The sequence below is a fragment of the Trachemys scripta genome, chromosome 8 (assembly GCF_013100865.1).
Source record: "Trachemys scripta elegans isolate TJP31775 chromosome 8, CAS_Tse_1.0, whole genome shotgun sequence".
NCBI lineage: Eukaryota > Metazoa > Chordata > Testudines > Emydidae > Trachemys > Trachemys scripta.
This window is the reverse complement of record NC_048305.1, coordinates 93,777,703-93,791,119: the sequence shown is the minus strand read 5'-3', so window position 1 is coordinate 93,791,119 and position 13,417 is coordinate 93,777,703. Positions and strand designations below refer to the sequence as shown.

General features: G+C 38.3%; 1 protein-coding gene across 9 annotated transcripts in view; it reads left to right on the top strand.

Moving 5' to 3' along the window:
- Window positions 1-13,417, top strand: part of FGGY (FGGY carbohydrate kinase domain containing) — a 332,123-nt gene that overhangs the window by 206,199 nt on the left and 112,507 nt on the right. For 7 of the 9 annotated variants that reach the window (XM_034778547.1, XM_034778549.1, XM_034778546.1 and 4 more), the window contains one exon: window positions 8,265-8,380. The exons of the other annotated variants lie outside the window; for them this stretch is intronic. In XM_034778547.1, the coding sequence (XP_034634438.1) occupies window positions 8,265-8,380 (116 nt within the window). The remainder of the gene's footprint in view (window positions 1-8,264; window positions 8,381-13,417) is intronic. 9 annotated transcript variants of the gene reach the window in all.

The window sequence follows — 13,417 nt, the reverse complement described above, 5'->3', positions numbered from 1 at the left end:
ATGCATATTGGGCTTTTTAGTCCAGTCTGGTACAGATGAAATATTGAGCTTGAAAGTGCATTTTTCTGAATTAATTGAGCTGAAGTGCTGCTGAAGTGGCAGTTTGAGAGATAGTGTCCAGTGTACAGGATACTGGAGTGGAAATCATGATACCTGGACTTTGTTCCCAGCTGTTTCATTGGTTTGCTGGGTAATCTTAGGCAAGATCCTTAACCTCTCTATGCTTCCAGTTCCCCTTTTGTAAAATGGGGATGATAGTATTTAACCACCCTAGTAAGGCATTTTTAAAATATACAGTGGAAAAGTGCTATAATTTTATGTATAAATGCTTAGTATTATATTTGACCTTTCAAAGGTTTCACTAACTTTTTTAAAACTTTCAAAGTTTAAACCTGATCTGCCTATATAGGCTTTTTAATATGTCCAGCGTCATGGTGCTATCATTGGATTGATAAACTCATAAAATGATCTTGTGGTTAAGGCACTGGATTGGGACTCGGGAGCTCCAGGTTCGGTTCGGGACCCTGCCGATGACCTCCTCTTTGATTTTGGGCAAGTTACTTAAGTTCTCTGTGTCTCAGTTCCCCATCTTTTCAATGACAATAGTGTTTCCTGTCTTCCATGCTTTGTCTGCTTTTTCTGTCTAGACTGTAAATTCTTCATGGCAGGGACTAGTTTTATTATGTGTTTGGACAGTGCCTAGAACAATGGGGCTGCAATCTTGTCGGGTTGTCTATAATACAGTACTGCAATTCCAATAGTAAGTAACAAGCAGTCAGACTAATGTCTGCTTTCCCTTGTTTCATGACATGCTATGGAGGTGTATAAAGATAATAATAATAATAATAATTTTATTTTGTAATTTCTGGTCTGAGTGAAATTCATCATGGGTACAATGGCACTGAAATCAATGAAGATCCACAAGGGGTTAATTTGACTTGTTATCTGGCACTTGAGATGGGTGTTTCCCTTCAGGACTGTTGACATAATTTTTTCTAGGAAAACTCTGAAGAATTGTCTGGGTTTTTTTGTTTTGGGTTTTTTGAAGGCTTATCCCTACAGAGAAACACTTTTTTTATTAGATCTCACTATAACAAAGGAAACAGCTTCTTGGCTCAATGAAAGTGTGGCTTATTTTCTTGTTGTATGAGTAGTTTGGCATTTGCCCTGTTCAACTAAAAAAAATAAATAAAAAAATTGACAGCTTTTAAGCAGCAACAGCCACTCTTCCCTAATATCATCTATCAAAGATGCATTCCTTCTCCCCCAGGTACAATGCTGTATGTTAGATGTGTACTGTGAGGTATATAGAAGATTACAGATATCGAGACACCCCTCCTCCCATCCCAAGCCTGCAATTGGATCCATGTGGTGGGACCCTTACAGCCCTTTTGGAGTCTCATTGAAGTTCTCATGCATGAAGTCTTATTGAAGTCAGGGTACAGCCATGCAAATCCAATAGCGGGCTCAGGGCCCTCCTTGCTTTAACATAAAATCTTGTGTCTAATTTCTATGGTAGGAACATAGGAATTGCCATACCCATGGTCCATCTAGTCTAGCATCCTGTCCCTGAAAGTGGCCAGCACCAGATGCTTCAGAGGGAGGTATGAGAACCCATACAGTATGCAAGTGTGAGATAAAATTCCCCACCCTGCTGAAGTATCATCCTGATCTCTAATAGTTAGAGATCATCTTATACTCTGAAGCACAAGGTACAATACATATGCTATTCAGATATTTAGTAAATGGATTTCTGGAAATTGTGTGTTGCCTCTAAATTATGTTTTTTAATAGAGTTGTATGGTAGATGTGATGGTAATCAAAGGTCACTTCCAACTTTGGGGTGATGGCTACTAGAAAGGTACCAAAGATGAAAGGATTGTGTTGTTTTCTATACCTTATCTTGTTATGTAGTCTTTGAAAACAATCCTGTTGTTCTCTTTCCATTTTTGAAGTGGTGTCCAGTGTTAAATATAACATGGATCTTTGCCAGGGAGTGGCTGCAATCAGAGAAGATTAATTATATGTGTGGGTGTAGAAAATTGCAGATGGGAACTTATTCAGACAATAAAATCTTTTCCTTTTAAGTAAACAGCACATTTGCTTAGAAAATTCTGTCAGTTTAAAAAATAAATAAATAAAAGAGAAGCAAACTCCCCAAGAGCTGCGATATCAAAAGTAAATAGTGCACCCGTTTAGAGGTAATTATTTTTTTTTCCTCTTCACAGAAATAACTTACTGTTTGAATCTTGGAAATAAAAGGTTTTATTTCTAGGTCATTAAAACAAGTTTCATTTTCTGATTCCCATTAAATGTCTGGGCGGTGTGGTGCAGAGAGTTGAAATGTGTACTTTCCTGAACAGCCAGAAGGCCTGATTCAGTGTCCAGTGAAGTCAACAGAAAAACTCCTCATTCACTTCAGTGGAAATTGGACTCAGCCCTTAATGAACCACAGTTATCAAAGGCGTTGACTCGTTTGATAACTGAGATTTGGAAACACTAATGGAATGCCTCTGTCTGTTAGTCAAAACCAGAGTTGTGGTGAAGTAAACCCCTCAAGAATTGTGCTGTAGTTGCTATGCCTCCAATAGGCTTAACCCTTCATGAACTTGAATGCACTCTAATGGGGATGAAAGGGAAAAACTGTTTTACATTTTTAAATAAAAGCCATGCCACCAATTCAATGGGGGATTTCAGACTTTTCCAGATGTGGGGCGAACACAGCTGGTGAAACAAAAGTTCACAATTCCCATCAAGGTTTAGTTTTTGTTGAGTGTGAAGTGATCTCTCGGGGCCAGGCAAGTCTACTGAGTCAGCAAGATTAGAGAGTGATAGAGAAAAAAGGAGCATGGTAGAAACTCAAACCAACATTTAAAATATATTTGCTTGAAGGGTTGTGAAATCTCTGTCAAATGCAGCACTTCATCATGTTTTTGATTTGCCAACATGTCACAGAGAAAAACAGAACACGGAGAAAGAAAAAGACCTATTGTTCTGAAAGGGGAAGAGATTGTTGCCTTGTATTGTCTAATTAAATTGAATTAATCCTCATTAAATTTTATTTATCTGAACAGTAGCTCACAAACTGTGCATGTTAGTGAGCTAGCTGGACTGGCAGCTTTTGCCGGATTCTCACATCTTTAATCCAGAGCTGTTCATTTGAAATAGTTTGAGACTTGTGTCCCAATCCTACTGCAGCTGATGTCTATCCCAAAACTCACATTGACCTCCGTGTAAACAGGAATAGAGCTGTTAATCACCATACGCAAATGGAAGGAAATCCACAGTATACTTACATTTTTGCCATCCAGAGTTTCTAAGGATTCTTATAATTGGGGAGCAAACTTTGATGTTGCTGTGCTATTATGCAGTTAACTTTTAACAAATCTAAACCTTAGGGTGATTTTTTTATTCTGCAAATATAAAGGTTACGCAAATAAAAACTATGATACGGAGGAGAATTCATAAAACTATTGGCTGTGCCAATACTGATTACAATAATTTCTGTGTTGACTTTCATTGGCTATGTTTAAATCCTTAGAGCTACAAAGATTTGAATGGGGCCCCAGTGTACAATTGGAATGTGTCTGCTATTTGTCCCAAACAGTCTTCCCCACCTGTCTTTTTTTGTTTGATATATTTAGTGTATATCAAAAGGGGAAAAAAAAACATTTCAGGTTAAAGTCACATTTATGCTAAGAAAACGAGTTCAGAGAAGCAGGGGTTTCTTTTGGATTTTTTTTTTTTTTTGTCAGAGGTAATTTAAAAAAGCAAAACCCCTGATAACATGTTTTAAGTATTAGAAATTTTGCATTTATACAGTTTAGTGGATGGAGCTGATGGTATTTACAGAGTCTGCCATGTTTCAGTTTGTATAAATGCAATTAAAGAGCTGTTGAATAGGTGAAATGAGTAAAATGCAGATAGCCTCATGTGAAGTGTATTGGACCCAGACTTGTGTGGCCCTGTGGTTTAAAACTAATCTGCCTGGGAAATCTAGAGTAGCAACAGAGTGACAACAGGTGCAGCTCTTCTTACACTGCTGTGAACTTAACCCACCACTCTTTCTTTGATTCTCTTCACCAAACATCCCGCATGGGCAGCATTTCATAAATTTTATAGCAGTATGATACTGTTTCAAGGCTAAACGACTAGGTGCCAGATTTTCTCTCCTTCTGACTGAGAAATGTCACCTCATGGTGAACTTACCCGCTTTACCCACTCCCCACAAAGAGGACAATATGTAGTGTAGGCAAAGACATTGCTGTGTCAAGTATAAACGACGTCAGTGTGCGTAGAACTAATAATTTGGTTCCATTTCAGAAAGGTCATGAATTAACATGTACAGCCATACCCATAAAGAGGAACATATAATTGTGTGTTCTCTTATTGCCCTGTGATAACCTGTGCTGTTCTTCAGGCTTCCACAACACCAACACCCAGTACTTTTGAATACAAAGTATTGCTGGAGGGGATACATGTGCTGTATCTCAGTGTTCTGTCTGGGGCATTTTTGTAAAAACCACAATCAGTTTTATGACTGCATCAGAGCAGTAATGTTTCAGTAGAAAGCACTAAGACTATGGGTCGCATAATTTGGGGGGATACTAGTAACTTTTACAGGTGTCGGACCATGGAGAAGTTCAGCTGAGCAGAGCCTAAGTCCTGGGTTTTAATTTGAATGAATCTATTTAATTTTCAAGTTTGCAAAATTAATGGGAAAACATTTTTTGATGTTATCAGTCACGCTCCACTGTCACAGGTTTTCTCTTTGCTTTCAGAAACTCACACAGCTTTCTTTGTTCTTGATGATTTGTGGCTTTAAAAAACTCTGGCCTACAAACCACAGAAAGCTACTCTGTGCAACTGCATGCTACCTATCTGGTACCTAACTGCAGCTTACCCTAACTAGTCTACCAATTGAACTGTGGATGAAATCCTCAGCAGGTGTAAATGAATGTAGCTACAATTACTTCAGTGGAGGTACGCCTATTTATATCAGCTTAGGGTCTGGCTCTGTCTGTCAGCATAGAACCCAGGCATTGGGGAATACAAAGGGCCATCCTTCTATAAATTGTTAGAGTCGACAAAGAATTATCAGTATTTTTTTTTATTAAAATGTCCACTGTGACCTTGGGAGCATATTGAACATACATCAGCCTTGTCAGTTGTGACATACTGACTCTGAAATTGGTGCCTAAAGAATACGCTTTTTGCATAAATTTTAAGTTTATCTCTGACCTGTTAGGACCATTGAATGAGATCCTTGTCCAATTAAAATCAGTGGCAAAACTTCCATTGACTTCATGGGGGCCAGGATTTAATGCTGACAGCTATTTTTCCATGCATGCTAGTTTACTTTGCTATGATTTGGTAATTACCATATTTTGGAAAGCCCTGCAATATTATTATTTATTTACTTTTTATGTAAAATCTTCCTAAAATGGTGAAAGGCTTTTACTTATTTGTTTATAATTGGAAGGATCAGGTTAATTTGAGAAAAATTTTTGGCTTTTTTTACCATGCTCCTATGCTGAGAATTTATTTATTTATACAGTTTCTGTCAAGGATCCTAGTTGAACTTTAAGGTCTGTCTTTTAAACCCCTGGAAACTGGAGTTTCTTATACCAACAGTGTCATAGCTGTAGTTACATGTCACATATTTTTTATTTTGGGGTATGTTTGTTTTCAAGTCAGAGAGAACGATAATTGATCGAGCCATTCTTTAACCATAGAACAGGGCAGATTCAAAACTCAGATACGGGCAGAACCCTGTTTGAACTAGCTTGTGCTCCAGGTACTTTGTGAGAAGCCTGAGAACTTTAACCCCAAAGTGATCTTTGTCTCTCCATGTTTATTAGCATGTAACTAATCATTCCCATTTCAGTTTCTCCAAATGACTAATACGCATCATGTCATTTGTTTGTTGCAAACTGTTGTACAAAAATAGAATGGAAACCACACATATGGGAAATGTCACTATAATTAGGATGATGTATCTTTTTTTTTTTTTTTTTTTTTTTTTTTTACAGATCAGTTTTGTAAATAAGCATCAAGAGTCATAAAATTATAGAAACATATGGGAATGCTAAAGAAATGGAATAAAATGTAACATGATCCTCCTCAAATGTACTTTAGCTCTCTGCATAAGAAACCATACCAGGACTGAGCAGCATGTAGTTTTGCCACAGAAGAAGAAAGGAACTTTTCCAGTTCTTATTTGTCTTAATCATTTATCTTATAGCAACATCTAGAAAACTAGAATTTGATTTGTATTTGGGACTGAATAAAAAGTAGCCTCAGTATTTGTTTCCGTTAATGTTTTTGAGGAGAGAAGAATTCTCAGTTCCATTGCATTTGGGCCTAGTACAATGCAGGGGCCTATTAAATAGCCAGAGATTATGGTTACATCCAACTCCGAGGTTTGAAATGGCTACACTTATTTTAGAAACTAAGCGTGGTAGGATCGGGTCAGATAGACTAAATCCCATACAGCTTACTATGGAGGTGGGGGGGTCTTTTGTGGACAAAATTGTGAAGTAAGAGATTCTCTATATTCTGAATGGACAATAAAAATCCCATGGCAGTTTTCATAAGAGTAAATGTTTGACTTGGTGTCCTAAGCTAAAAATCCTCCCACCAGCCATTCATACACCTTTGTGCAAGGTATAATGTGTAAGCAATTGGTTGCTGTCCTCCAACCCAGACTCAAGTGCATTTTATTGGTGCTATTTGTATATATTGAGGTTTGCAACATTGGGATACTTCAGGATGAATGAATCTAAAATATATTGTTGCTACTATATAGCTGTTTCTTGTTTTATACTTAGATTTTAGGCTTTTGGGGCTAGGGACTGTCTGTTTGTGCTAGGCACTGAACAATCACAGAACAATGGGTCCTGGTCCATGACCTAGGGCTTCTAGGTGATAGATAGATAGAGATATAGATAGATAGATACACCCCCATCCCCAAACATTGTTTATATTATTGTGGCGTGTGTGTTGTAATGAACTTTTAGTTTAATTCCCCTTGTTAGGCCTATAGGAAGTTTTTGGGAGGAAGGGGTCGGGGAGAGAGGATATTTATAACATTTTTGTTATTTGCAAGGAGATATAGCACCAGATGCCATGAATAAGTTGTATAAAACAATAGCAAAGAAGCACTTGTATTTTTAACATTTCTTTAAATCATAGCATCTGAATAAAAGTAATCTTTCAACAGAAGTAAATCTAAGCTAAAACCCAAGTAATACATAATTCGTAAAATAAGATCTAAAAGAAATGTAATAGCCAAGTATGCATCTCTTGAAACCAATCACAGCACTCATGTAACATTTCACCGAGACACAGCCAGCTTGCATGTAGTCCACAATGGTACCTCCAAGTCTACAGGTAGTTGACTTTTTCAGCAGCGATTAGAATTATTAATACCTTTTGGTTAACTGATTTTACAGAGCACAATTAAAAATTATCTCCTAGGGTGCCTTAAATCTTCAGTAAGACAACAGTCTGTTCGTTGCACGGTATCTTGTCACTCTTAGTTATTTACGTTTTTTTGCTATAAGGAAAGTTTGGGGAGGGGAAAAATCCATTTTACAGTAGATAGTTAATTCTGCCTTGTGCCTTTATACTGTATCCTTATGACACTATCAGCACAGTGGGGCTCAAACAGTTCTATCATCAATGTTAATTGAAACAGTAACTTAACATTGCACTGGGTTGCATCACAGCTTATGTTGTTTCAGTATGTCACTGAACTGTCATCAAGTTCTGATGAAATACAGAGCCAGTGGCACTGAAACGTGAATACACACTATACAGAAGCACTCCTAATTTGACTCTGTTTTTCTTTTACACACCAGGCCACAAAACTTTATGGGCCAAATTCAGTCCTGGTACAAGTCCCATTCCATTCACTGGGCACTTCCCTAAACTCCCTGCTGCATATGTGGTGTTCAGGCTGCACTGTCCTTTTGGAATGTGCCTGATGTGCATGGCCTGTTCACTTGGCTGGTGTATGCGGAGGGGAGGGGTGGCCATGTGCAGAGCTCCTGTTGGTGGGGGAACACCTTTAAAAATAGGTCCTTTTTAAGGTGTCTCAAATTGGGCCACCAAAATTAATAGTCACTTTTGAAAATTTTGTCCCAAGGTTCCTTGTAGCCAGTCCGCTACTGTGTCATTCCCTGCAAACTTCCTATGTTTCATGAGCTAATGAACTAGTGTAATAAGTGTCCTGATTCTGGATTTATGTCTTTTCTCATTAGGTCTCTCTGTCCATTGGTGTGCAAATGGACATATTCCCCAGAGAAGGGCTGGGATGATAGTTTCTGGAAGGTGATTGGTTTAGAAGATTTGGTGGCAGATAAGTATGAAAAAATAGGTAAATGAAGTTATTTTAAAAAATTAAATCCATATCCTGTATCATTGTTTATTAGTTGTGTCAGCAGAAAAGTATCAGGCCTTACTGAAACTAGATACGAATGGGCAAAAAACTATAAGATTGGATGCCCCCTGGTATATCTCCCAAGTACATTCTTTACCTGTGGATGTCATGAAATGTAGTGGTGGAAACCTTGTGATACAGAATTATTAATATTGCTGGAAGAATCACTTTGGGAAAGCTATTCTTAAAAGCATGACATCATCACATTGGCCAGTCAGCATTGTTGGATGGTTTGATATCATTTACTGATGTACTTGAATAGGTTCTTGGGGAGCTGAGGAGAAGCATGGGCATGGGAATTGGTCACTCCTGAAAACTCCAGCACTGATACCAACTTTCCTTGTGGCTTTAACAAAATCACTTAGGTCAAAATGTTCAAACATTTCCACTAAACTATTCTGATCATGAGAGACATACTGGCAGGGCTTGATTTTTTTCAAAGGTGATACCTACTGACGTCTCCCATCAACTTCACCTGGAGTTGTGGGTTGGTCGCACTTCTGACAATCAGGCCCAAATGGTTTCAAAATGGCCACCCCAAAATTGAGCAATTTCTACAGCAGGCGCAGAAGAATATGGGAACCTTAGCACTTGAATTTGTTCAATAAGCTTCTAACACTGGGACACCAGCCACTATGCCAATGAAGATAATGATAATGCCTGTAGCTATTGTTATCATATTTTGTGACCTGCACTAACCATGCTTATGAAAGCTTTTGAGAAAGATCTTTCTCTGCTTTGTAGTGTCTTCATGGGGCTGTTTGACTTGCTCAGGGCCTAAGTTTAATTAGAATGTTAGCCTTGTAACAATACCTACAGCAAATATTCATTAAAAATCCATAATGTTAATTTACCAGAAAATTTCCAGGGTAACTTTATTAGACTTTCTCTGTTAAGTTAATGGACTTTTAATGGATGTCCTAAGCAGACATGTCATTAACAAGAATATTATGGTACACAAATTCAAATATGTCCATTCATCAAAGTTAATCATCTGAAATTTCCTCTAGATTTTTTTTAAATGTCTGGCACTTTGAACAAGTTTCTACAACAGTTGCAGTGTAGTAACATGAAATAGAAATAATTTAGGAATGACTTGATAGCAGCAATGCAATTGGTAAATCTTTCCAATAGTCACAAATGGATGCTTTAAGTAATATTCAGGCCTCTATGAAAGCCTCCCCTGTATAGCTTTCAACATCTCCACTGCTCATTAAAACATTTATACTGTGGTATAAACCCTGTTAACAGATTTGAGCATTTAGTATTTTGAGATTTTTAGCATAAATACAATTCCTATAACTCCAACCAGATGTAGCTTTTAGCAGATCGTTACTAAGCTAAAAGAACACATGCTGTAAATAAATGTTTGACCAGAAAATTGAACACCTCAGCAGCTGATGGTCTCATGGAAGAATATTTTTTAAATAAATTATTTATGAAGTGTAAGCTAAGGATCGAATACAATATTTATATGGTGCACTTCAAGGACAGTGCAAAGCAATTTACCATTTTAAGTAACTAAACATACATGTTTCAAATGATAAAGTAACCTTCAATAAAAAGGGCATGGTTGTAATGATGGAAACCACATAAAAATGAGCAACACAAGTATCAGAACTTAGAAGGGCTAAAATCTTAAATTTCAAATATAATAATGTTTACATTTCTCTTTTCTTTGAAACCGGGTGTTCACAGATGAACTACATAGGGAATTGGAATCTGTTTTTCTCACTCAAACAGAGAAACGCATTGCTCCGTAAGTGGTTCCATTGACTTCAGTGGGACTATTGCTGGAGTAGTGTGCTACTCCGTAGGGGGCAGAGAGACAGAATCTGGCCCAGAGTATTTATAAGAAACTGTGTGATGGAACTCAATGCTTCCCATAAAAACAGCACATAAGGATAAAATGCTCATACACTCCACATATCAGGTGCGAATGTAAGAGTTACTTAGAGCCAAATTCTGACACCTTTGCTCACAATGCATAGTATTTTGCTCCTTATGCAATTACCTTGATTTTAGTGGGGCTATCCGAGGAGTCAAATGTTATTCAGTGTGAATAATGGTTTCAGCACCTTGCCTGAAGTGATTGGGAAGCTATGGCCACTCCTACAAGTTTTATCTAAATTAGCTTTTAAACAAAAATAACCCCAAAACTGTTGAGCTTATTGAATGTATCCCCGAGTTAAGGTCCAAGGATTAGATACTGGCTGTCCCTGTGTGGATGCATGAAAGGAGGAAGAGGGAGTAAGGAGCCTTCTGTGTTAACAGAAGCATGGAGGAAGGAGATGAAGTCCACCAATGACTGCTCCTCCGCAACTGAAGGAAATTGATCTTGTGGGCTATGTCCATTACATCTTAATGGATGGTTTCAGCTCAGTGCTTCAGAAGAGTCTAAAAGAAACAGCCATTCTAAGGTCCGTGCGATATGCTCTGGGGAGAAATTCCTTCCTGGCCTTCCCTTTTTTATTACTGTCATTCCCAGAAGTGCTGCTTCTGGACAGCGTACTTCTAGGAATTGGGTTACAGAGCCAGAAACTTCAATTCTCTGGAATGGCATCACAGTTCATGAGCTGTTCTTTTTCAGAGAGTGTGCAGGCTGAGCACACAGGCTGATTGCATTGTTTGGCTGGGGAGAAGGTTGGATAAAGCAGTTGGGATGACCTCAGCTCTTTACTTCAGTTATTTAAGGCCTTCAGCATTGCCTGGAGCTAGCTACCCCTCAGTTGACATTTTGCCGCAAACCTCAGCTGGACTGTAGGACTTCGAACCCCCCAGAATAGGACTATCTTGTAGTGTGCAAGACTCTTGGTTACTTTGCTGGTGCCCGTATTGATTTTAAGTAGGGAAATAGAATGTACTGTATAGACTTGGTCCCATAGAAGTAAATGGGAGTTCTGCCATTAAGTGCAATGAGAGCACAATCAGGCCCCATGTGCCCTTTAATTCTGTCTGCTACTTCGACAGGACATAATCCCGCTGCAAGGTGCTGAACAGCCTCAGCTCCCATCGACTACAACAAATGGAATAAATTCCTGAGCAGGCGTTTCCAGAAGATCCTACATGCATATAGTTTGCAGTGTTGTTGTAGCATGTTGGTCCTAGGGTATGAGACACAGGTGAGTGAGGTAATATCTTTTATGGGACCAAGTTCCATTGGTGGAAGAGTCTTGTCAACCCACAGGCTTTGGTCCAATAAAAGATATTACCTCACCCACCTTCTCTCTCTCTCATATGTAAGGCCCTACTTGAATTGCAGGATGATTGTCAAAAAATTGCAGCTGAGTTGTGGACAAGGCATGGAAAATTGTGGGAAACTAATAATGGACCTTATTATTTGTGGTAATAAAGTCCATTGTTACTTTTGTGTGATTTTCTGCTGATGGCAGGCCATGGCTGAGAGCAGGGGCTCCTGCAGTCAAAATTGTGGCGGAAGCCTAATATTGCAGAATCTGCCATTTCCGCAGCATCGCAAGTTAAGAAGGGCCTTACTTATATGCATAAAGTAAAAGTTATGCATGACCCAAGGAGGGGAACAGGCAGTAGGTCAAAGTATCCTTGAAAACCCAGGAGCTCTGGAGATTGTAAAACCAAGCTAGAAAGCAATAAGCATGAGACGAGAAATGGGACACTGTCACATTCTTCTTAAATAAATACATAAATCTAATTCCCCTAATAGAATTTCCCATTTGCTCTAGTGCACAATGTAGCCAGAACCCCACACCTCTATTCAAGGTTTGTTTATCCTAAATTCTTATGTGAACTTACTGTATTTTAATGCCATCACAATCCCACTGAAAGAGAGAGACTGGCATTTTACTTAAATGCCTTTAATGCAGTTTGCTTAAAATCTTAGCAGCACTCAACTGTAATAGTCATTTTGTTGTCAAACAAAACAAAAAAATCAGAGGAAAATTAGCTGAGCCTTCTTTTATTGTTTACAGAAGCGAATTGTTGTTACTGAATATAGAATAGGCAAACACAACATGTTTTTCTAATCTCTGATGAGAACAATCTTCCCTCCAGTGAGAGGAAACTATAGCTGGATAGTTATGACTGGAATATAAAACAGTTTTTTTCAAGTGCTCTTAACTTTCAGGACATTGAAAAGAATTTGTGGAAATTACAAGAGAATAGTTACTGTATGTTCTGAACTAGTGCATATTATAAAATGTATTTTTAAAGGGCAAGACATTTCATGTATCCACAGTGTTGCTTGTGGTTTCAGGTAATACGCTCCTTTTAGTTTCACTCTAGCTTGACATGTGACCTTGTTGAAAAGAGACCCTTCACCGTTGGCCTTTAGGATCTCCCCTGAATCTTTCCCACATCAAATGGTGGTTTCTGCTGTGAAAATACAAGCCTTCTGACCTTTTATTACCCAGAGCAGTTTGACTTTGCAGGGAATCCACACAATAGGCTCCTGTGGTCACTTCTGCATGTCTAGAATTTACTAATAACATTGTTGAAAGTGTAGATTCATATGCAGAGTTGCTGCAAACTTTATTGACCTCATTAATGTGCCCACTGCAAACAAACAGTAGAAGACCGCTTGCATTGAGAACCCCCACAGGCACTAGCACTTATCTGCTGTGGTGAGATCGCATGATGAGCATCTTTTTGTGGCATTATAAAACCTAGAAAGACATTAGCAATTCTGTTAAAAGGACTGTAGAACATGAAATTTAGGTATTGAATTGTACAATGTATTGGGGGGTGAGGAGCAGGGAAGCCTGATAAATTTTCACCACCATCTCCTACTTCAGGGGCTACTTAAGGGACCAAATAATTTTATATTGTATCATAATAATTTATGCCTAACCTTCCCCACCCACCTCTTACCCACCAGAGGATGGTGCATTTGTCTCAGAGAAGAAAATATTGTAGGTATTGTAGAATAGTTATGTCTATTGGTGTAGTAACTTATGTGTTTTGATGTTGACATATTGCAGTGATACTTTATAAATAGAT